This window comes from Gallus gallus, chromosome 3 (assembly GCF_016699485.2).
Source record: "Gallus gallus isolate bGalGal1 chromosome 3, bGalGal1.mat.broiler.GRCg7b, whole genome shotgun sequence".
Lineage (NCBI taxonomy): Eukaryota > Metazoa > Chordata > Aves > Galliformes > Phasianidae > Gallus > Gallus gallus.
The window spans coordinates 82,391,374-82,416,532 of NC_052534.1; the positions used below are offsets into that span (position 1 = coordinate 82,391,374).

At 37.4% G+C, this 25,159-nt stretch overlaps 1 protein-coding gene across 10 annotated transcripts in view; it reads right to left on the reverse strand.

The window, feature by feature from the left end:
• FAM135A (family with sequence similarity 135 member A) overlaps positions 1–25,159 on the reverse strand; it is an 80,037-nt gene that overhangs the window by 24,239 nt on the left and 30,639 nt on the right. For 9 of the 10 annotated variants that reach the window (XM_015284798.4, XM_015284801.4, XM_046939216.1 and 6 more), the window contains 10 exons: positions 19,735–19,814; positions 15,189–15,328; positions 15,002–15,072; positions 14,489–14,662; positions 11,463–11,589; positions 10,934–11,087; positions 9,350–9,427; positions 7,064–7,113; positions 5,155–5,310; positions 29–102 (listed from right to left, as the gene is read on the reverse strand). In XM_015284798.4, the coding sequence (XP_015140284.2) occupies positions 29–102; positions 5,155–5,310; positions 7,064–7,113; positions 9,350–9,427; positions 10,934–11,087; positions 11,463–11,589; positions 14,489–14,662; positions 15,002–15,072; positions 15,189–15,328; positions 19,735–19,814 (1,104 nt within the window). The remainder of the gene's footprint in view (positions 1–28; positions 103–5,154; positions 5,311–7,063; positions 7,114–9,349; positions 9,428–10,933; positions 11,088–11,462; positions 11,590–14,488; positions 14,663–15,001; positions 15,073–15,188; positions 15,329–19,734; positions 19,815–25,159) is intronic. The other variant, XM_015284799.4, reaches the window with a different exon arrangement.

Genomic DNA, 25,159 nt, shown 5'->3' on the forward strand with positions numbered 1-25,159 from the left:
GTACTTTGCACCTCAAAATGCTACTCACTGTAGTTCTTGATAGGCAAGGGCAGCCTGCCTAGGATGCTCAAGACAGAAGAATGCTTCTGCAAATCTACGCACCTGCAAGATCCAAATACAGTTAGAGCTAAATTTTGTATTACATAAAAGTTCTGAAAATCCACCAATATTCCTACGCAGCAATATTAGTAACTTGTATGATTAATATATATTAAGTTTTTGTGGCTTTTTGCTTGTTTTTTAATGTTCAGTCTGGGCAGGTGAGGGAAGAGGATGCCACAGGCAAGATTTGGAAGCAAAAGGAGAATTTTTAACTTGTGCAGTGGATGACTGAAGGGAAATGTATTAGACTCAATGCCTGCTGAAAACTTCAACCAAAAATTGAACATTTAAATCAGGCCCACCTGAAATAATAACACACAAAAATACCATGAGAAATTTCAGTGAAAGGAAGTGACTGATGGGCACTTCTGAATGTGCTTGAGAATCACCTTCAGAATCAGAAACACATTCTCAAGAAGTATTCCAAACGTTTCATGAATACTCTCAACCCTACAACTTAACTGATGTGCAAAAAATCTATTGTTTGTAAGGATTTCAGCTGCAATTGATAAACAACAGTATGTGTGCTGATTACAAGCGCTATATTCAAGACATAATTGCATGTCTGAAGTTAATAAGCCATGAAATATTAAAATGTTGTTTTATAACATATGGAACTTTGTTTCTTATCAAGTATGCACAGATAAAATAGTGTGAATTCTACAGCAACTTACTGCAAGTAAAACATAATCAGCGTATTGAAAACACAGTTTCTAGAAAACCCAAGTTAAGGTTTTGCAAATCAGATGTCATTCATTTCCAGTATTATATTAAAATATTACTTCAATCTGAATGCATTTGTTTAGAGCTTTTGTTTTTGCAACTGCCAGTTATGTGCATCAAAATATGCAGTTCAATGCAGTGTGACTGTTTGTTTGCTGCAGTATGACAGACAAAAAGCAAAATAAAAACAGGATAGAAAAATTGCTATGGAATAAACACTGAGCACCCACACACTGACAGCACTCCTAAGATGTTGGTTCTCGTTTCTCCTATTTTAGGACTTACCAAACTGAAAGAAATTACTCTGGAATAACGTGTTCAGACCTACCAGAAGATGTCACTATGAAACAAAGATCTGAAGTGAACTAGTAGTGTACAAACTTTTGTGTAATACAAAATAACCTTCCTATAAGCAGCTTTTTCAATAGGACAAATGTGAAAGCCTTGACCAGTGGCATTATTGTAGTTGACGAACATTGGAGCACAACTACATATACCCTGATGTTATATGAAACATTAAAGATCTGCTATAGCATTTTACAGAGATGTCCGCAAAGTGATTACTAAGTATTTAAAATATTTAATTTCCTTATGACCTTATGTTCTAAGAATACTTCAGCAGAACTGCCTATTTTGTAAGCACCTATGCAAAAAGGGTGAAAATGATTTGACTGAATGCAAATGACAGGCATTTTAGGGGGCCATTTAATAGTAGATCAATATAAAACCTTCCCAGGGAGAGCTTGCCTGTGAAGAGTATAGTCTATAAATACTGCCAAAAGAAAAGGTAATTTTAAAAGAGCTTTAGCATCTGGTAGAGACCAGAAGAAAGCATCTGTTTCCAAAATACAGAGATTATTTAGAAGGACAGAATTTTGTGTAGTACAGAAATCTTATTTCAGAAATGGCAGATACTCTCTCATGAGGAGAATTAGTAGGGCACCTGTTGAATCCCATCAAAATTCACTAATCAGCAAGTCTGTATCTAAGTGAAACATGATCATTGCAAGTTTCCCCCAAGTTTATATAAGAATTCCCAAGACTGTCAATGCAAATTGCAAAATATTATAGTAAGCCCTGCAAAACTGTATTCAAAAATCAACCACACTCTCAAGAATACCAAGGCTCAAATTTACCATCTCTTTTTAATTTAAAGCTTTACTGAAGTTGTGGATTGCCGACTCCTGCTCTATTGCCATATGGAAAGCCCAGTGGCACTTGGTCTACTTACGTATATTTTAATTGCACATTTGCAAAGTATTCACAAAAGCTCTTCTCAGCTTGGAGGACAGGACACCATTGAGGTATCTGCAAATCAGTCCTTGTAAAATTAAGTACCATCACATTGCTGGTTCTCTGTAAGTTGGCCCAGGTAAAATTTCCTTCTCAATGCTGTATTATTCAGCTTGTGCCAGACACCAAGCTTAGAGACAACCTGCTTGCTCTTTGCTATCAGGCCCTAAATAAAATGGTAAGTTTAAGATTACCCGTGTCCTGCTTTTTAAGTCTTTGATGTTTGGATAGATACTGAGGTATCCAGTAACTGCAGAGCTCAGTGAGCAATAGCAATGAGTGACATCTTTCAAAAATAAAATTAGCTTTATTATATTTATACATATTTGTATTATTTTTTATTAAAAGTATTTTTGTTTGTTATAACAAGGGTGAGCTCTGAGCTCAAGACAGAAAACTCAAAATTTATACTTGATGTTGCCCAGTAGCAAGCTATGCAGATGGCTACTCATGAATCTTCAGCACAACACTATGCTGCAAATGCAGATTCATACCCCCAGAAAAAAATATTCCTACAGCTTTTATTAAAGAAAAAAACCCAGATTTTTTCAAATTAAATAAGAAAAAAATTGTATGTGACATTGAGAAAGAATGATAGAAACCAGAAAAAGTGGGCGTAAAAGCATTCTGTTGTGCCTTTGTCTTTAAAGAAGGGAGGAAGGGAACTCCAGATTTTGTGAAAACTGGAAAGCATCCCCAAAATACTCTAAATACAAACAGTATTTCAGCCCATGTACCCTTATTAATTACTTTGATGAAAGGCTGGACATGAGCCAGCAGCGTTAACTTGCAGCCCGGAAGGCCAACTGCATCCTGGGCTGCACCAAAAGAGGGGTGGGCAGCAGGGAGAGGGAGGGGATTGTCCCCCTCTACTCTGCTCTCCTGAGGCCCCAATTGGAGTACTGCATCCAAGTCTGAGGTGCTCAGCACAGGAGAGATGTGGATATGTTGGAACAGGTCCAGAGAAAACCACAAAGATGATCAGAGGGCTGGAGCACCTCTCCTATGAAGAAAGACTGAGGGACTTGGGCTTGTTTAGGATGGGGAAGGAAAGGGTCTGGGGAGACCTCATTGTGGCCTTCCAGTACTAGAAGGGAGCTTACAAGTAGGAGGGGGACCAACTTTTTACATGGTCTCACAGTGAGTGATAGGACAAGGGGGGGGTGTCTTTAAACTAAAATAGAGGAGATTTAGGTTAGATATTAATAAGAAGTTTTTTACTCAGAGGGTGGTGAGGCCTTAGCACGGATGCCCAGAGGGCTGTGGTGTCCCATTCCTGGAGGTGCTCAAGGCCAGGCTGGATGGGGCCCTGGGCAGCTGAGCTGGTGAGGGACAGCCCTGCTCATGGCAAGGGGATGGACGTAGATCATCATTAAGGTCTCTTCCAACCTAAGCCACATTATAATTGTATGATATACTTCTATGATGTTCCCTAAAATAAATGCAGTAAATTTGAATTCATAAGGGATTTGAGAGCTAGAGAGAATGATTTATCAGAGATTTTAAAAACCATGTTTAAGAAGGTAAGCACATATCACTACTAGCATACAAAACATTGGATAAGTTGAAATAAAAATATCAATCTTTCTTTTGGCTTTATTCATTGTACAAATGTACAAATACTAACTTAGCAGTAATTGAATGTAGGTGCAGTTTAAGTGAAACAGTTTTCTCATTTCATAGCTTCCACTGCTGCTGAAAGGCACTAGACTTTATATTCAAAATGTAGAAAGGCTAGTAAGATTCAGAGATGTCCAGTAAATTGATCATACCTTCCATACCTTCCTAGTGCTAACATTTCCATTCCAACAAACAAGTCTTGAACTCTTTCTCAAAAAGTCCACTTAATGTACAGAACAGATTATCTGCACCATCACGATTCCCTCATTAAACAATATGATTTTGAATCCTTCGCTAAGATCACAATCCATGTATTCCTCATAAGCAGTGTCCCCTTCAAAACTGAAAGGTTTTTGAAGGTTTTTTGATGTGAACAAATAGAAATGTTGGTTACATTAATCAAACATCTGCAAACTAAAACCTTGTAATGGACTTTATTTTGGATTGTGACAATATTGTTAGTATGTACTCTCATTACCTACATCTACTAACAAGCTCTCTGCAAATTACTTTACAAGGAGAACACTCAGATGAGCTTTGAAATGACCTCTCAGATGTGAGTGAAAAATGCATGGATTACCATGTCAAATGGTAAAGATGTAAAGCTGGCTGAAGATCAAGTTGTGTGTTTGGGAACTATGGGTGGTGGGCAGTGCTGTTTATTTGTTTTAATGAGTCTTACTCTCTGCAAAATTTTAACTGTTACGTTTCTTCAAATCTGTGACCACAAAAGAGGGGACGGAAAGATTTATTTATCAGAAGAGGAAAGGTTAACTTCATACGAGAAAATATTTCACTGTGTGCTGCAGACAGCCTGCAGCAAGTGTATATACACATACACACATCAACAGATGCACTGTGCGTATAGTTACTCACTGTGATGTATCTATTTTTATACATATGCACACATACATGCTGGATCATTTCCAATTTGACTCTTTTTTTAAAAAAAAACCACAACTCACAACCCTTTCAAAACCTATAAATGCTATAAAGTCTCAATTCAGAAGAAAAATATATCTCATTTTATGATGTAAACAAGCAATCTAACTGCAGCAGGGAAGGATAAGGGGTGGGCACCAGGCATAGTTCCTGCAGAAAAATACTTAATTCTACAAAAATACATCTCCCACAGACTGCAATTTGCCTTCTGAACTGTGTTTTATACTCAGAAGTTCAGTGAATTGGTTTGAAAACAATGTACTTTATGTATTATGTTCCAAGAATAAACGCTAACAAGACAATACGCAAACTAACAAATGGAACACAGCAGCTTCCTTTATGACTCTAACTAATCTTCCCAAATAAAACTAGAAAAATTAGAATTTGTATTTGCATTTTGATATGCATTTCCATTACAATGTGTCTCACTAAGAGTACAAACAAGCCCTCTATAACATCAGAGTTAATACTTACCCTTAATGTGTGATGTTCTTGTGCTAGCAATGCCGTGACCTCCTCTTGTAAGGTAATGACCTCTAGAAATTGCCCCCAGAGAGCCATTAGAAGTGAGCAAAGCTGAGCAAGATTCATATTTATAAGTTCTGCCAGTTCATCAGGATTTTCCATTTTCTGAAGTTTGGAAAACAGATTTACATTATTACTAGATTACAACAAGCAGAAAAATAAAATTAAAAAGTGTATTTCACCTTAGTAAGAATTTTAATTTAAAAAAGAACTTCCAAATAAGAACTGTTTCGTCTAAGTATTAGAAATGAAATAAGTCATGTTACAACACAAACACAGTTTTATGTTGCTTTAAATGTTACCCAGATGTCTTTTAGAATTAGGATTTCTGATCCTAAATTGAAGCAATAATTCCATTAATAACAATGAGTTGCAACTGCTGTATTTTCTAACATATAAAAGTAGAGTGTACTTGAGAGGAATAGGAGTCTGAATTAGAAAGCAGGGAATTGATACTTGGTATAGTAGTCCATTTTTGGACTAATTCGATGCAACCTTGAAGAATTAAATGAAGATATTTTCATTTTAGAATATTAACAACTTGCAATAATGTTTATATGTCATCATATACCTACATACACTTTAAGCATGCTCAGGAATCAGTGTTCTGGTATAGGCTTCCAAGAACCAGGCCACGCAAATTCAGCACAAAGCAGGTTTTTCTTTGTTTACAGTGTACTGTAATCCCACGATACAGCTCCATACCAGTCAAGTGCTAGTTTTAAGGCTTCTGTCCCCTACCATTTTAGGAAAATGTTTTCCAGAAACTCAGTGGAGATGCATAAGGCATACAGGTAAAGGGTTAAAAAGTACAGACAGTAAAGACCCAAACTTCAGCACTATTAAAGAGGAAGCAGAAAAGAGGATTATGAATACTGAAACAACAACTTAGTAGGCGAAGTTAGAAAGAAGAGGAGGAACTTTTGAAGAGAAGTGCATAAAAGAACGAAAAGGAGAAAAAGAAAAAAATATAAACATAGTTTAGCAAGCTAAGGGAAAAACTACTGAAAAAATAATCCTAACTACTGGAAGAATTCACAGAAGCTGTGTAAGTGTAAAAAAACAAACAAACAAAAAACAGAAAAAGTTCAACAGAAAACCTCACAACTTTCCAGTTTATGAAGTAAGATTGCCAGCTGCTCACAGAGAGCTAACTGCATTGGCTTTGTCTCCAGTACAAGTGACTTTTTTTCAACAGCAGTATCACATTTCCTTGCAATTGTACTACTGGTATGGAAATGAAAAGTAACTCAGCTACAAAAGCTGCGTAGTTGACCCACCCAGCAACAAAGCATGGAAAATCTTAAAAAAAGTTCTCAAACTTCTGCTTCAAACTCATCTGTGATAAGGAAATCGGCTGTTCAGCTGGGGCTAATTCTGACTGCTGCACAGTGGAGGCATTCTAAGCCATCTCAGTGGACAGTATTTCCTTGAGAATATATGGAAAAGAGAAGGAGACAGCATCAGGACAGCTCCTTCCAGAAGAGGGGAGGAGCTGGAGAATCTGCTTTTCTACAAGTTTTTACTACTCAAACTTATAACTTTTGTTATTTGACAAGTTCAAAAATAAAAGATTCAACTAACGAATGCAGAAAATTCAAAATGTGATTTTAATGCGAGCAATCCATCTTTCTAAAATCCTTACTTTCATGATCCATGAAAGTTACATGGCTACATGACACACCGGATCAGTAGGAAAGTTTGTGAGCAACTTCTCTGTGAAACAGCTGAAATAAATGTCGGCAAAAAAACATGCAGGTTGTTATCACTGAAGCATTTTATTCCCAAGTAGCACATGAAATTAGCATGTTCTTACTTTTACAGTTACTTCACTTATTTAATAAGTGAAAAGTATTACCTTTACTTCTTCACACAATTCTGAAAGACGAACTTCTACATCGATGTTTTCTGGAAAGATGAGAGTGTATACTTATGAAAAAGGTACCTTCCAAGTTGCAGAGCAAAGACAATTATCTCACAGTAAAAACCATTAAAAAGAAAAGAGGCTATCAAATAAAACTTCACACTGTATTAATTTCTACAATGAGCTTCCAATCAAGTATATTATAAACTCCTATTAAAATAATTTCATACTAATTACTGATATTGAGGACAGAACATGATTAATAAAAAATGGTTTGCAACTATGTATTGTGAATGTTTCTCATGAGACCTTGTCAAGGATACCGATTTCTCATTTCAAGTTGCTCTAGCAAACACCGTAACTTAGATTATACAGTTTGCATATCACCCACTTAGAACTGTTCAGCTAATCAGCAGCAATGTCATCATTCACAACAGAGGTAAAACAACTGATCTTCCACCTTAGATTTTCCAGGCATTCTTTACTTTAGTGCCATTTTTCTGTGGGTATATTATTTACTCTATTTGTAAGCCACACGAATAAGAATAGATTCTTTAGTTGTCTGAGGATTTGCAGCTTGGCCAAATAATTTAATTAATTTTTCTCTCAATAGCTCAATGTTAAGAGTCTTGCATGGTATGGCAGCTTCAACTCGATCAGAACCTCAAATGACTTATAAATAAGGAATACGGATGTATTCCTTAGTGTACGATATTCTTTCTTATTAATCACTCCAATTCTAGTCAACCAAATCTAATCAATTACATAACAAATTTTTACCATGATTTGATTTCTTTCTACATCTGAGGTCCCAGTAACAAGGGAATGATTTATGAACCTTGTATTACTTCTAACAAATATTTAAATTAATTTCTAAAAAACAGTATTAAGGAAAAACCGCTATTTTATTTGAAATCGTACACCAACAAAACACACGTGCAAACTCACATTCATAAATCTAGGTTATGGATACTGAACATAAGTTTACCAACAGCAACATCGTGTTGACTCGTCTTCAGCTGATACCTTCTAGATTTGTAAGTATTTATTGACTTTCACATCAGTGCTATACATGACACATACTTAGGTTTAAATGCAATGACAAACTAATTCACAAAACTCCAAGTTCTGAGAAAATATGCATCTTACAGAAACACCAGAAGTTCTCAGAAGCAAGTCAAGAAATAGCTTGGAAAGAAACTACTTATACCTATTAACTAGACACCACTTGATAGTTGTTCTGAAAATATATGAAAACAGTTTATATACAAGTTATATACTTATTCTGGGGTGTCTGTGGCCACATACATTTTGTCACTAATGGAAAAAGTTATCTGATTCACTATGAAACACAATACTGAATCTTCATCCTGTTTGTCACACTGAGATTGAGGACAGGTTTGAAACAACTTTTAAAACCAATGTCCTACTAATCATTCCAATTCTAGCCAACCAAATCTAATCAATTAAATAATAATTTTGTACTGTGATTTGATTTCTTTCTACATCAGAGCTACCAGTACCAAGGGAAACAGAAAAAACACTGACAAAATTAAGTTAACTGTTAACATTTGATACCAGTGTTGTTTATCCAGTAAATACCTGATGAAATTTTGCTGGCTTAGCTAAAATTGTTTTGTTTTGCTACTTTTTGTAAACAAAACCAAAATGTGGTTATATATGATTAACACTAATATCTACGAAACTCAACTATTTTATTCTTTCCCCATTGCAAAGTGCCTTGTGCTTAAACAGCACGGTACTTGGCACAACATCAAGCTAACACTGACACTCTCTGAAGGAGGGTTGGCCATTTAGACGTGGGCACCCTAAGCCTTGAGAATGTCTTGTGTAGGGTTTAGACGAATTGAATCTCAAGAAGCCAGAAGCAATCTGATCAATATCTCAGGAAGAAACGCTATTAGCTTTTAATTATGAAAACAAAAATCAAGCAAACAAAACCAACAAAACCCTGAGTCTGTCATGATTTAAATACAACTACCATTTTTTGCTGTTTTATTAAAATTTGTGACAACTGCCTGAACTCTTCAATTGCTTTTCAGAATTAAAACAGAATAACACTAAACCAAGTAAGTGTAAGATTTTATTTTCTATACTCAACCTAGAAATTAGTAGCTCAATTCTACAGACTTCACCAGAGTTTAACATACTCTTATTATAGCTGAATAGTGAAATAGCGTTCCTATTTAGAGAAGAATATAGTATTTTATGTTATTAATAAAAATCTGAGGGATTAAATCACCTGCTTTGAAAACATACCTAGGTAGGCGTCTCTCTGGGTTCGTGGAAATTTTCTTCTGAGAAGGCGTTCATAAAGGACCTGCATGCTGGCCTTGGCTAGTTATAGGGATGGCACACACATGACTAGTTACTACACTCCTTCTTTCATCTGTGATTTATTATTTGCCTTAAAGTTAGTAAAAAAGCTTATGGCTAGCCTAGCAATTAGTGCAGTTAGAGAAATACATGAAAGTATATAATTTTGGTGTAGATTAGATATCACTCACGATAGACATCACACTCTTTTAATTCCTGAAACCAATAATTTGTAAAAGCTCAATTACAGTAACTGAGTTCAATAGATGATTGTGCATGCTTCTGCAAAATCAATGGTTTTTTTAAATGGTATGGCAGAGCAACAGCAAAGCAAGCAGACAAAACAAAATTAAGGAGGTTATAATCTAAGACAAAAAATAGACAATTTGAGATTTAAACAGGATGAGAGATTTCTTCCATGTCACATATAAAATCACCAAAAGGCAGTTCATTTGCTTCAAAAATTAAGTCTAAGTGATGGTTTTTGTACTTCATGATAAAGTTCAGAGAGCTTCAATTATTTTGTAGAAGATATCACAGAAACATGGCTTTCTTTTCCTTTCTTTCGTTATTTTATTCTTATTTGTAACTGTTGATGGAGTTTAGAGAAATTAGTGTTAATGATAAGCACTGGTTATCTTGCATGAGCAAAGGGCAAGTAATAACAGCATAATTAGTATCCACGTTATTAGTTCTTTTTGTTATATCAATATTCCCAATCAATGTATATACAAAATAACTGCAATAAATGAAGAAAAAAATTCAGAAATAAGAAAATAATTATGGCAGAAACTTAAAAAAAACAACACAACAAAACAAACAGCACAGGAAACAAACCATTGGCAGAATCAGTTCAATGTATATTAAATGTAAATACTGTTTTTCTCTCAATGTATTTATTTACAGTATTTCTTTTCAAGGTTGCATTTCCCTAAGCCAACCTACCCACAGAAATGAGTAAAGGTCTGAGCCAAGTGCTGCTGAAGCTTATGTGAATCTTTGTTGTGACTACAGTGAGGAGTGAAAGATATCTCCTGACAGTGCAATTCAACTGCCAGCTTATTTCTATCACATCTACTTTGCGAGAGTGTTTTAGGGGAATTTAAGGTCCTCTCTGAATCATTTAAATATCAAGACACAGTCTAAGCCTACTCTTACAGTAACAATAATGCCAACAGATTCTACTTTGCAAAAAGTGCATTTTGTCCTTACAAGTTAGACTAAGAGTTGAGTCATTCATTTAATAGGGCGTTCCCCTCCATATCAAGATTAAGATAACCAACACAGAACTACTCTATGTAGTGTTTTTGCTTCTATAGAGAAAAAGCCTCAGCTTCTGGTATTTTTCTATGCATAAATTCATCATACATTTGTCTTTTTTCCTTCTTAGTTATTAAATTCCAGTTCAGTTTGAGCAAAAAGGATATTAGATATGTAAGATGTATGAAAGTAATGCCAGTTCAGTCAAGGAAAGGACATATTTTCAGGAAAAAGCAAAAGTTGTATGTTTTATTAAATTCAACATACCCAGTTCAATTCGGTGAGAAGAGGGGAGCTCCTTTGTTATCATAAGGAAATAGCTATGTAAGCCTTTGAAAGCAAGCAGCAAGCTGGCACAAAGTGTATAGTGGAAATTATAGGCATGGCTGAGGAAAGACTCTGAAACAACAAAACTGCAACCCTAAAAAAAGAGAAAAAAGAGAAAAAAGATTTAGGTGTACTAATTTGATACAATAAATGAAGCATTAACAGAATAAGAATTGCCTCTTTTCATGAACCTCATCCATCTTTTTGCAATCCTCGGCGGTTTGCAGTATCTTAAAAAAGAAGGCTGAACACTAAATATTGTAAGCTTTCCATCTGCATAATCTTGAAATATGTAACAGCTTTCTGCAACAATTCTTCTTTTTTCCCATATTATATGACACAACAAAATAACTCTTAACAAAGGTCATCCTTTATCAAGTAATATTTCTGCAGAAGATAAGATTAATTAAGATAAAATTCACATCACCCTACAAAATACAAATAAAACGTTCAGTTGAGATATTCTTACATCAGCTGATAACTGCTTTGTGTAGTTATTGCCAAAGACCACGCTTTCCAGAGAAGGAATCACAGAGTCCCTATTTTGTGCTGGTGCATTCCTGTTTAACCACGTATTCTTCACTGGGCGAGGAAAACTGCAAGAAGCACAAATGAACTGGTAACTCCAACAAGCTATGTGTCACACATTTAGCACAGGTTTTCATTTGTTTTCTTTTTAAGTTGTTTCTCAGTAATATCCTGGATGTCTTTAGCATGATGGGCTGCCCTCTTAGTACTCCTCATGCAGGGATTGCTCAGAAACCTCAGTTAGTCTCAAGTGCTGCATCTAGGGAGCAGTTCTCTTCCAAGAGCGTCTCCAGTTTGTCAGAGCGATTTAAGAAATTATTACCCTCAACTGTTCTGCTGTTGACTACATAAGATCTTCCTCATATTTCCCAATGCAACTAATTTAAAAATGTTCCTGAAAGTTTAAGCCATACAGATCCATTTTGATCTGTGACAGGCGAGAAGTGTTCATTTTCTGGCATCTTTGGTGGGGGTGACTTTACCTCCTACAAGTGAAGCAGTAGCAAGCAGTTGGAAAGCTGTCACACAAACCACCATTGCTGTTTTTGTAACAAAAGCCTGACCTCTGCTACTGAAAAGGAAATCCCATCCAGGACTGCTGGGAGAACAGAGCATCCTACAACAGTAGATTTGTGAGGACAGAGCTGGGGAAAAAGCAGTGAAAGAGGAATGAATGCAAAGAGCAGGAGCTTTTAGACAATGGGCAGGAATAATCAGTGACAAGTTGATTAAAAAAAAAATAGACTGCACAGGGCACCAACACCACCTCTCTCTTGTGTAAAATATTAAGACCAAGTGTTCTTTGGAGATGGAGATCATAGATGCTATTCTGAAAAGGAAAACACCCAGAAAGTGACCCCCTAGCAAACTTTCATCTAGGAGAGTCCAAAGGAAGGAGGAAAGAAGTCTGCAATCACAGAATGGCTTGGGTTGGAAGGGACCCCAAGGATAATTAACTATCAACTCCCTGCCACAGGCAGGGCTACCAACCTCCAGATCTGGCACTACACCAGGTTGCCCAGGGCCCCATCCAATCTGGTCTTGAACACCTCCAGGGATGGAACATCTACAACCTCTCTGAGCAGTCTGTTCCAGCACCTCACCACTCTGTCTGTAAAGAACTTCCCCAACATACAATCTAAACGTTCTTTCTTTGAGCTTAAAACCATTCCTCCTTGTCCTATCACTGTCTACCCTAGCAAAAAATTGATCGCCCTCTTGTTTATAATCCACTTTTAAATACTGGAAGACTGCAATGAGGCCTCCTCACAGCCTTCTCTTCTCCAGGCTGAACAAGCCCAGCTCCCTCAGGCTATTTTTGTAGGGGAGGTACTCCAGCCCTCTGATCATCTTCCATTCATACTCTTCTTCATGCTCAGGCTTTTCAGAAAGCCAGAGATATGAGCCAGACAAGGAGATGGGAACTACAAAGTATTTGCTAAATATTACAGTATAGCGTAGCTCAGCTCAAATAAAACACTGTACATTTGAAGGTTCTTTCCTCTCCCTGCCCAAAACCAATGAAAAGCCCAACCTGGATCCTTAAAATGATTTCATCAGCACCAGTAGCATCCTACTTTAAAGATAACTGGAGCAGCAATGAATTTGTTTTGTTTTAGAATCTCCTCCCATCTACTTAAGAAGCTAGAAACTGAAGAAACATTTATACCAGAATATACAAATTTTCTGCAACCTTTTAAAAAGTCGGAAGGGACAAATGCATTTCTGACTGAAAATTAGTAACAAAGCCTGTTTTTTCATTTTCTCTCAATGAACTGAAGTTTAACCCTATAGTTAAGGGATGACCACAGGCGAAACACTTGAATTTCACTTGTGTTATATTTTGACAACTGACATTTCATATAAATGGCTGCTACTTTAAGTGTGCCATTTTATTATATGAGGTCCTCAAAACAGTACTAGGTTCAGATATTCCCACCTCCTCCCTAACTGCTCCTCCCTTAAACAATGCAGTGGCATCCCTCCAGAGACATGTCAGTTCAGTTCATTCAATTAGACAGCCTTGCCTCAAACTTATCACCAAAGCCATTCAACTTGGAGGGAAGAAAAAAGGAAAAAAAGAAATTATTTGAATTCTCCAAATTAGCACAGTCCTACTGCACGGAATGGCATTCTAACATATGTATTTGCCAAGAGATGAAGCCAGGTTCAAGCAATGGAAATTCCTCACGCTAAGGGCTTTAGCATTTTTATCTCCATCTGATTTTAAAAATGAAAAATCTTAAGGCATTTCAGGTCTTGAAGACTCTGGCAAAGACAGATATGCTAAAGATAAAGCTTTGTCTGCATGGCTGACAGTGTAGCTCTTCACTCATGCTTATTTTTGAGACAGAGAAGCAAGAAGATTGCAATGGATGACATGAGTTAACGAAAGAAAAAGGCTTCAGTGAAACTAGGTAAAAACTTATTTAAAGAAAAAATGAGAACCCTAGGTTTCATTTACTTTAGAAAAGGTAAATGCATCATTTGCAGACATTATTGGCATTACAGTAGTAATTGAAAACTGTGAATACAGTCAGCAAGAGATGCTCTATTTCTATTAGACTAGATGATCCTTGTGGATGCCTTAAAACTCAGGATATTCTAATAACAGCATCCACTTCAGTCACTAACTAGAGTCAGCAGAAGATCTTATAAATTAAGAACATGAATAAATATTTACACATATATACATCCACACATACAGATATTTATACATACCTTCCCTGTTCTCTGGTTGTAATATTTCTCTACTACGCTACATATGCTTATTTCCAACAAAAACAAATTCAAATTCTGTTCCAGGTAACTTAAAAGATGTTTCTCCACCCTCTGGACCATGGATACCAGAATCATAAAGAAAACCCCACTGCATGGAGACTTAACTCCTTCCTACATATACTGTTTTTATAACATTTCCATTTGGGCACCCGATACTTCATTTACATTTTATTAACAAGAGATTACCTTATCAAGGGCTGATGCAGAGCAACCAGAGAAGCATGGACTATAACCGATATGACAGAAAGGTGAAAGTAATCAAACATAACATTGACGTAATGATGAAGGCCCCGGTGTAGGTTAAAGTGCAACTTTAAAGTTCGGCTACTAATTGGCTGTAGTGTGCTCAGGTCATCTGGTCTAAGAGTAAAAAAGCAAACAAACAAAAATATACAACATACAATTACAGTGACTATATTTAAAGGGTAATGTGCAAGCAAGTTATTAACAATCGATACAGATAACAATTTAGCACTGGTGTACACTTCGGAATGCAATAACATCTTCCCAAGGGAAAAACAATATCAAAATGAATCAAGCTTGTTATGAAACCTTAACATGCCTCAGCATTGGATTTATCTTGTAATCTCATATATGCCTAATAGGAACACAGTACATCTATATATAACACAGATTTAATTAGTTTAAAAAGTTAACGTATGCTGTTGCTGTAATAAAATCTTCCAAATGTAAACTTACGAATAGTCTGTATCCGTGAAGTGTAGGTCTAACGTTAGCAGAAAATTCATTTCATTAAGAGACTCTTCAATCTAAAAAGAAATTGTGAAAGCATGAAATCTTTTCAGGTCCTTAATTTATAGTAATTCAAACTGTATTTAACAAAGACTTAAGCATCTGAATACAGTTAAGATGATTGGCAGATTACCTTCCTCTCATCTAACAGCATTTTTATTTTGAAAATCATCACATCATTCACAGAAACTTCCTCATTTTTGTAGAGAATCTGAAATGTTTTACTGTAAACTATATTGTCATGAATTGAAGCAGGAAAGGCAAGATCTGCACCTGGAAAGAGAAACAAGTATTAATATAATAGTTCTAGCATCTGGAAACTCCAGAGCAGCTAATAAAGTATCATACCATTCCTATCATTTCCATGACCAATTTAAAAACATTACACCAACAAAATCAGCAGTTTCCATTTCAGTCAGAGCTACTGGAGTTTGAAGGAATGTGCTTTGCTTCTAAGAAATACTTGATCAATATATTTGACTGTAATTTACTTTTAATACAATTTCTAGACTGAAGAATCTATAGTAAGACACTTGAGGCATCAAAAATTCTAATGTTATTTCATTAATCATTCCTTTTGCTTGGCAATGCTTAACCGTACTGAGATCTCAGAATTAACTACAAATGCAGCGAAGATGTTAAATGACATATACCACCACTCACTGAATTAATCTGCTCATCAAAAAGAATTCAGAAAAATGTGATAAATGGTTGGGGAATCCTTTCCCAATAAAGGTCAAAAGACTTTTGGAAGAAAAAAGAAAGGGAATCGTTTTTTAAAAGTTCCCAAGGAAGTATTCAGCAATAATTAATAGCAAAGGATTATCACACAGGAAATACGATAACAGCCACAATCCTGTGAAACAACGCATAGAAGAAAGTGGAACTTGGAAGAACTGAGGCAACAGAAGGGCCAACAGGTTCTTATCAGTCCTCAGCAAACAACCTCAACCACATTAACCTCTTCCAGAACACAAAGTCTTAGAGGTTGTATAAATGGGAGTGTGAAACACTGATTAAAAAAAAAAACAAAACCAAAATGTTTTTAAAAAAGTCACTTCAAAGGAAAACACAAAAGAGAAAGAAAACTGAACACTTCGTGCTTTACAGCTCTGGAGCCCACAGACCACTGACAGAAAATCCCTGCACAAGTCTGTGCATGGCAATCATTTGCACTCTATCATCTTTGTAACACTTCAGTTTAACCTTCCATCAGAAACTAGAAACCTGTAAAAACACATTTTCCTTTGCTGAAGTGCTTTCATATGCATCATCAACTTAGGTCTTCTGGACAAAATAAAAAGGATATATCATTAAAAGGTAATTCCCCTATGCAATGCCACATTCACCTTCTATCAATCCATGTCATATGCTAGAGGTGAAGGGCAGAGAGGGGATGGTTTCCCGTTACACATAACCTGACAGAGCTGCACAACATCAGCAAAAGGGATTCTGCCACTGTAGTCTGATATAAAGCAGTAATGGAGACACACGGCCAAGGTCCTGCTTCCTCTGCACCACCAGCTCCTTGAGTTATAGCCCTCAGTTCCGCTGACCCGAGCATAACATGAAACTGCATCCTCAGAAGTGAGAGAGGAGAGGAAAAGAACTGGTGCCAGGAGCAGGCAGAGCCACATCTACCTGGGGTCAAGGTCTCACAATATGAAATCAACAAGGCAGAACTATTTTTATTTTTTTTTATTATTAAGTCAACTGTGTAGGACTAGACTATTACTAGGTTTCTATCCTCACAAAAAGCCTCCTCTGACACAAAGAAAAAACAGTGGGGAATGAATAGGTACACAGTGATAGGACAAGGAAGAATGGTTTTAAACTGAGACAGTGGAGGTTTAGGAGGAAGTTTTTCATTCAGAGGGTGGTGACACACTGGAACAGGTTGCCCAAGGAGGCTGTGGATGCCCCATCCCTGGAAGCATTCAAGGCCAGGCTGGATGTGGCTCTGGGCAGCCTGGTCTGGTGGTTGGCGACCCTGCACATAGCAGAGGGGTTGAAACTTAATGATCATTGTGGTTCTTTTCAACCCAGGCCATTCTGTGATTCTATGACGTGAATTAATTCTTGCACAGTGAACATTTCTACCTCATTCCTAAGGTGCTTTTTTTCTCCTGAAAACTACTGTTGAGCTCCTTACAGAAGAAGGAATTCAGAAGAGCCTTAAAGCTGATTTAACTTCATACAAACTACAATTACCAAAGTTTTCTTTAACTTCCTCAAGTGTGAGTGACTACATTGCCCTTTGAGTTACAAGAATGCCATGAGATATTTGCAAGGTTGGAGGTAAAGCAAATATCTTGCCAAGTCACCACTAACTCACTTGTCCTAGGTCCTGAGTAGTTCAAGCGAACTACTAAAGGACACAGGAAATAGGAATGTAAGAATTGTGGATTTAAAAATGCACAGGATCTCATGAAAGGAGGGAAGGGCTGGGTAAGGGATAAAAAGAGGAGCAGAGGAAGAAGCTAATTTAGACTGAGGTTAAATATAAGGAAAAAGTTTGTTACAGTGAGGGTGGTGAGGCACTGGAACAGGTTGCCTAGAGATGTGGTGGATACCCCGTCCCTGGAGATTTTCAAAGCCAGGCTGGATCAGGCCCTGGGCAACCTGATCCAGCTGCAGGGTCCTTGTTCATTGCAGGGAAGTTGGACTAGATGACCTTTAAAGGTCCTTCCAACTCTGAGGATTCTATCCTAAGCAATAGGAAGAAGGGAAAAACCGAGCATGTATAGTTAACCTGGGGAAATAAAAGGAAGATCTAGATCAGAGAGCCTGCAGGAGGGGAAAACATACAGCTGCTGACTTGCAAAGAGGCTAGAGAGAGCTAGAAGTAACTAGGTGAGATGACTTGAAGTACAGTGGGAAAACCATGACTCTGTTGAAGAGAATGAGATTTAGAAGAGAGATAAGTGTTAGGAAAACAGAACAACAAAAACACCTGGTCGATACAACTCATCCTTCTCAAGGAGGGCTATGGACTCCTGTATAGCTTCCTCTATTGCCAAAAAACAACAGACACCTACAGATAATGGGTCAAGCTTCTTATGCTGTTCTACAGGCAGCATAATAGCAGCTATTGTCTAAAATCATGACAGTCTCACTCTCTGGTATCAGCTATTCACTAGCCTTCAATAGCAGAGCTGTGAGCAAAATCTACAGTTCTGCTAAATTCAGCAAGCAACCAAAACAAACAGAAAGCAGAGGTCCTCGGCAAAATAAAACACAATCAAATCCACAAGAAGGACAAGTGAGTATATCAATGGCATTTTTACCACAAAAAGAAAAAGAAACAACCAAAAAACCAAAGCTGTAGCTTGACATGCATTTAACTAACCAAAAAAAGAGCAGCTCTACTCATCCTTTTGTTGACTGAAGTGTGTGTGGGGGGGGGGAGGATACAAACTGCAGTGACACAACCAGTCTGATATGCCAAACTGAGAGAGGACCCCAGTTTTGGGGGTTAGAGGGCTTTAATTTTTGTGAAACAGCTGCTTAACTGAACTGAACAAGTTCCCCAGTTGGCTTCCCAAGTCAAATCAGACATTCGTGTTAATACTGCGCACAGAGCAATATAAAGGTAAAGAATAGCAGGCAGGCAGGATCAAGGGCTGATGTGTTTTGACAGCACTGCTGATCTTAACTCACATCAAATTGCAGCCTTAACATTTATGCCTAGTAATGAGAGACAAAAGCGCTAACACATGTCACCAAATTTATTAACAAGATTGCAGCTTTCCGAAAATTAACTGGAGACTGTTCTAAAATATACCACAAAATGAAAGAAACACTCTTCAAGCAACATTAAACATATCATTAAGTGATAAAAAAAATAGTTTTTTTACTAGAGCAAAAGGATGAGTTTAGCACAGCTCCAATTCCTAAGCCACACTACACATCGTCTGGAATAGAATAGTTTTGGTTCGTAGGAATTATTTCTTTACTTCACATAAATCCAGAAAATCCAAGAAATACTCAATGAGTAAAATTCAGTGTCTAAATTGTATTATTCAACATTAATTTTAAAATAGCCTCAAAAGTTCAGGTTTTGGTAAATTCCTCTCTCTTGTTTTCAGACCGCAGTAGGTCCTTCTTGGCAATTCTAAGAATTTCACCTGTCACTTGAAAACTCCATTCATTTGTGTTTCTCACACTTCTATAGCACCGGGAGGTGTGGGCTTGACAGAACTAGGAGTTCTGTCTAATTGGTTTCTCCAGCAGTAAGTTTGGATCCTTTTTGAGTCTTTTTGGAAAAAAAGAAAAGGGGACTGGGGAATGAGAGTTCACAGTCTCAGTAACAGTCTGTATCCAATGTTCTCCGTGACTTCAAGGATATTTACTTAAATGAGAACTGTCCTTGGAAATCTTAGTCCTAAACACAAAGAAGACTGAACATATCAATGGAAGAAAACAGAAGATATGAGTACATTTTCCTACCAGCAAAGAGAATTAACAGAGGAAAGCCAGTAAGGCAAATTCTGCAATTGACTTTTCAGTCTCATTTCTATGAACAAACTAATTTTTCGGCAGGATATAATGAAATACTTTAAATTTTAATTATGTTAATAACAAAACAGAAACACTTTTATATTACTTATAATAATACAAGGCAAAAAATGACATTTCCTTAATTAACAAGGCAAGGTTATGTCTTCATTTACACTTACCAGTTGCATGTAACAAACTAGCTTCTAATTTGTGTGGAATTCTTGGAGGAATTTTCATAGATGCACGAATCTGGTAAAAGCTAAAGAAAAAGAGGGTGACTTGCAACACGTGTGGTACAGTACATCTCAGTTACCATATTTAGGTAAACACAATGAATGAGCAGAAAACAGGAGTGGGGAACAACACAAGGAAGACTGAAAAGATTTAAGACTGTGCTCTTGTGACTCTTCATCAAGCAGAAAGATGGCCACGTGTGAATAGAAGGAGGAACTGATCACAGAGCTTATCTTTCCAAATTCCAGAGTGTTGGATTTTTATATAGATATATGGTAGATTTATGCTAGTAAGGGCAGGAACTGCAGGTTTACAGCCTAAAGAAAGAAACAGCAAAAACATAACCAAAACCTTTTGTCTTTTGTATTCTTCGTCTGTGTCTGCATCTTTAAAGAGTTTTTAATCCTGTTCAGTTCCATATTGTCTCCAGCCTTGATTGTGATCTATGAAATCCCTAATTGTCTCATACACTGACTTTATGGGACTTTTCACATGACACAAGCACTCACAAATACATACTTAGACAATGTGCTCTCTCCATCTCATCTCACTTCAGATAATTTGTTTATATTTGAGCTGGTTAGCTGTGGTCATCTCCATAAGAGAGTTCGGTGAGCTGCTACACAGCTGCACAAACACCACCAGCACCCGTGGGAGGGAAGGAAGGAGAACATTCAGAAGCAGAGAGCGGGCAGAAGCTTTTTTATTCTACTCAATCAATCTTACAGCTCGTTTTCATCATCTACACTAATCAGATCCAAACTATCCCAACCTACTGCATTGTTCTGATTTTGGGTTCTAGCAGCTCAGCCTAAACTGATGATCTGGTAGTTCATTAGCAATTGTTCTTTATTTGCCTAAGAATAAATAAATAAAAATCATTCTTAAATTGTTATTTCCACAAAATTAGTAAATAAATTTTAGACTGGTCCAACAGAACATATTGCAGCCAGTGGTGTGGTTAGAGATAAGAGCTCACAGCAAAACCCTTCCTACTGTTTAAAAATTGAATAAAGCAACCTACTGCAAACTAATAACTATATATTTTGATTTAGACAACCAGAGGTCAAGGAAGATTTCAAGCACATTTCCTAAGCAATTCATAAAGTATGAATTAATTTGGCACTTGATAAAAAAATATTAACATTAAGTGTTCACTATCATGTTCTACAAGAGTGTAAGGAATTAAGGTGATTAAGAGAGCCTTCTCATCAGTAACCTAGCAGGATGCAATCTAGTATGCTGAGCTACTCCTTTTCTGTGGGTCAGATGTGACTTCTATCATTCGGTCAGTTACTCATTTCACCTACATTGAAGAAAGATGGTACATTACGATGTACAATAACTTCAGTAAGGAGATACTTCTCACCAGCCTCAGCTTCACTGTGTCATTTCTGGACCACCAGCAAGCATTTCACAAGAGCATGACATCCTACAAAGCACGTCTTCTCATGATCCAAATGACAGGAGTGCAGTAGCAGAGCACACTGCTTGTTACTTCAGATATTGAGAAAAGAATGCAAAATCATTGGTATGATTTATATTAAATATTACACCTCAGTAGTCCAGTGGCACGCTGTGTATTTACTAACCTTCTACCAAGCCGGGTCCCTTTATCAGACTTTAAAATAGCTCAAATCTGCATCATTCTCAGTCCGCACAAAGAATCATGTTGCAGTTATGCAGAGCATAGCTTTAGTTTAAAATCTTTACCAAATGTGGGCTAATGAATTAGGACTGCAAAAACGTAATGTGCAAGGCAAACACATAACAAAAAATGAACATTAAACAGAGAAAGAGGTTAAATTCCATAGTATTTAATGTAGTAAGACTCATTTGCCCTAATGATGCTATTAGATATTAGATGACTGTTTACATTGTAGGCCCCAATGAAAACAGTAATCAATAGAATCGTTAATGCTTAAAATGCAATTTGTGAAACAAAAGCCTGTTTTGACAACCTTACTCTTCCTATTATTAATTCATCAAAAGCAGAGCATTCTACGCTTTATCCAGTAAACCCTTTGCCTGCCTGATGGATTATGAATTTAGGTTAATGGGGAGATGAAGGTGTATTGTTTCCTTGTTTGAGACAGGTGGCTCTGATATTCAGCACAGATTTATACTTTAAGCAGTTTATAGCAAAACATTTACCTGTTGATCTGAATATTTAAATCCTGGAGGAGTTCAGCTTAGGACAAATACATAAACATTAGCTTCAAATCTTGTGCCCAGGTCTTTGAAACAATTATTGTATAGCATCAAGATATTTCAATTAAAAAAAAAAAAAACACAACACAACCCAACATCCTACACAGTAGTTTTCCAAATTACTCACCATCACTCATCTTTAAACACCCTACAGATTGACGATCTATCTGCAAATGAAGTGCTGTGATACTGATACAGAGTGTTTTATTTACAACCAAATAGCATTTGTAATGCACAAAATAAAGAAGTGTTTTCTAAAGCTCAGATACACCCTGGGGTACTCAAAGAATCATAGAATCATAGAATCGTCAAGGTTGGAAAAGACCCACAGGATCATCCAGTCCAACCATTCGCCCTTCACCAATGGTTCCCGCTAAACCATGTCCCTCAACACAACATCCAAATGCTCTTTGAACACCAGAGCTGGCTGATGTCATCATGAGACCTCCCTCAATTATTTTTCAACCATCTTGGAAATCTGATGAGGTTCCACTACACCGGAAGCTGACAAAATTCCAATTTTCAAGAAGAGCAAGAAAGAAAACCCTTGTTACTACAGGCCTTACTTCAGTGTCTGTTAAAATAATGGAGAAAATTATTCTGGGAGTTCTTGAAAAACACATGAAAGACAATGCAGTCATTGGTCGTAGCCAACATGGGTTCACAAGGAGAAAAGTCCTGCTTTACAAACAATTTCCCTTTGTGACAAGGCTACCTTTGTAGTTGACCAAGGGAAGCCAGCTGATATAAACTTCCTAGATTTCAGCAAAGCTTTCAATACTGTCTCTCACAGTCTCACAAAATGTCCAGCATACCACTGTACAAATACAGTGGTTGAGCAGCTGGCTGATAGGTTGGTCTCAAAGAATTACGGTAAATTGGGTTACATCAGGCTGGTGGCCAGTCACTAATGAGGTTCTGCAGGGCTCCATTTTAGAGTCAGTTCTCTTTAATGACTGTATAAATGACATGGAAACAGAACTTGAAGACACATTAAGTTTGCAGATGATATTAAATTGGGAAGAGCTGTTGACTCCTCTGAATGTGGAGAGCTCTGCCTTGCAGAGAGATCCTGAGTTATCTGAGGGCTAGGCAATCGTCAACCACATAAAGTTGAACAAGAGCAAGGGCTAGATTCTGCATCCAGGATGTGGCAACCCTGGCTCTATATATAGACTGGGGAATGAGAGGCTGGAGAGCAGCCCCATGGAAAGGGATCTGTGTGTTCTGGTTGATGTCAAGTTGAACATGAGCCAACTGCCCTGGCAGTCAAAAGGGCCAAATGTACCCTGGAATGCATCAGGCCCAGCACTACTAGCTAGTCAAGGGAAGAAACTGTCAGATTGTATGCTGTTTTGGGTGCCACAGTATAAGAAGGACATCAAACCCCATTACAGTCTACAGCTTCTGTGCAAGGGGAGTGGAGGGGCAGCACTGAGCTCTAGTGACATCAGTAGGACCCAAGGGAACAGCATAGAACTGCATCAGAGGAGGGTCAGGTTGGGTGTGAGGAAAAGGTTCTTCACCAGAGGGCAGTGGGCATGGAGAAGATTCCTTAAGGCAATGGTCACAGTCCCAGGCTGCTGTAGTTCAAGGAGCCTTTGGACAACAGTCTCAGGCATTGGGTTTGAATTTTGGGTGATGCTGTGTGGAGCAAGGAGTTGGACTCAGTGATCCTTTCAACACAGGTCTCTTCCAATACAGGAAATATTTCTATGTTTATATGATACTTTCCTCATTTGATTTAAAAAATGAGGAAAGTATCATATTGCCTCATATAAATGAGGCAAGTTTTAAAAGAAATTTTAAAAAATGCATCAAGACTGGTCACTCTCTTTCCTCTGAGCCCCACATTCCTCATCTTTCCGTCTCTGGACATCAATCAATTTGTTCCACAATCCTTCCTTTTCTATCAAAAAACGCAAACTGACCACTCCCAACTACTTCTCAGCTGTACCATACACATTGTCTTGTTGTGATATACCTTCAGCTGACCCATAAATCTCAACTATCCAACTGCATCTCCTTGGGAGTCCAGACAACAATTCAGTATCAAAGACTTGTTACATTCAATTATCTTAGATATCCTTAAAATACTCTGCAAATAAGATCTGAATACAATCAACTCCTCATTATCTTACGTAATGGTAGAATGAAGGTATCCTTGATAATGGAAAATCCTAGATGATAATGGTGCTACATTTCGTGCCATGGATTGTACTGGAAATGTACCCAGATAGATGAAGCAGACTGAGTCTAACAGAACTTTAAAACCCCCTGTCCAGCATCTTCCAAGAGATGGAATGTGCAGACCTTATCAGGCAATTGCAGGCTTAGTGTTAACACCTTTCAGAGAGTCTAACAGTTTGGGTCCATCAGTGTGTCTACATTTGAAGACCTGCCCAATATCCACACAAATAGGAAACATGGTACAAAAACTGGAGCAGTATGGTCAGTTCTAAAGCAAACTCAGTGAGATTCAATAAGCGAGCCTAAATTCTGCTCAGCCCAAATTTTCTGACATGTACGTGTAGCCTCAAGAACATCAAACAGGAATACTTCAACAAGCCCTGTGTCAGTGATCTTTCTCAAGGCTTGACTGCAACAGTGACCTGCAAAAATGACTTTAATAATTGAGACAAAGGCTTTATGTTTTATTCAGTATTCATGTGAAACTGTTTTCCATAGCAGAAATATTAGCAGAAACATTAAAAAATTAACACAGATCAAGGATCACTCTGCTTACTGCTGTCAAAAAAGAATGTCTTATGTATACTGATAAGAACATGCTCTCTTAAAAAAGCATTACCAATAGATCATATGGATTCTGTCTTAGTAATAGCCCTCACCCTGCAGTAGTCCAGGCCAGGGACTGCCTGTCTTGACAAGCCATGCTGAGAAAGATCTGGGAGTCTTGGCAGACACCAAGTTGAACACAAACCACCAGTGAGACTTGGCAGGAGAATCATAGAATCATAGAATTGCTCAGGTTGGAAAAGACCTTAAAGATCATCAAGTCCAACTGCAACTGAACCATACTACCCTAACTAGCCACTGCTAAATCATGTCCCTGAGCACCACATCCAAATGGTTTTTAAACACATTCAGGGATGGTGACTCAACCACCTCCCTGAGGAGCCTATTCCAGTGCTTAACAAC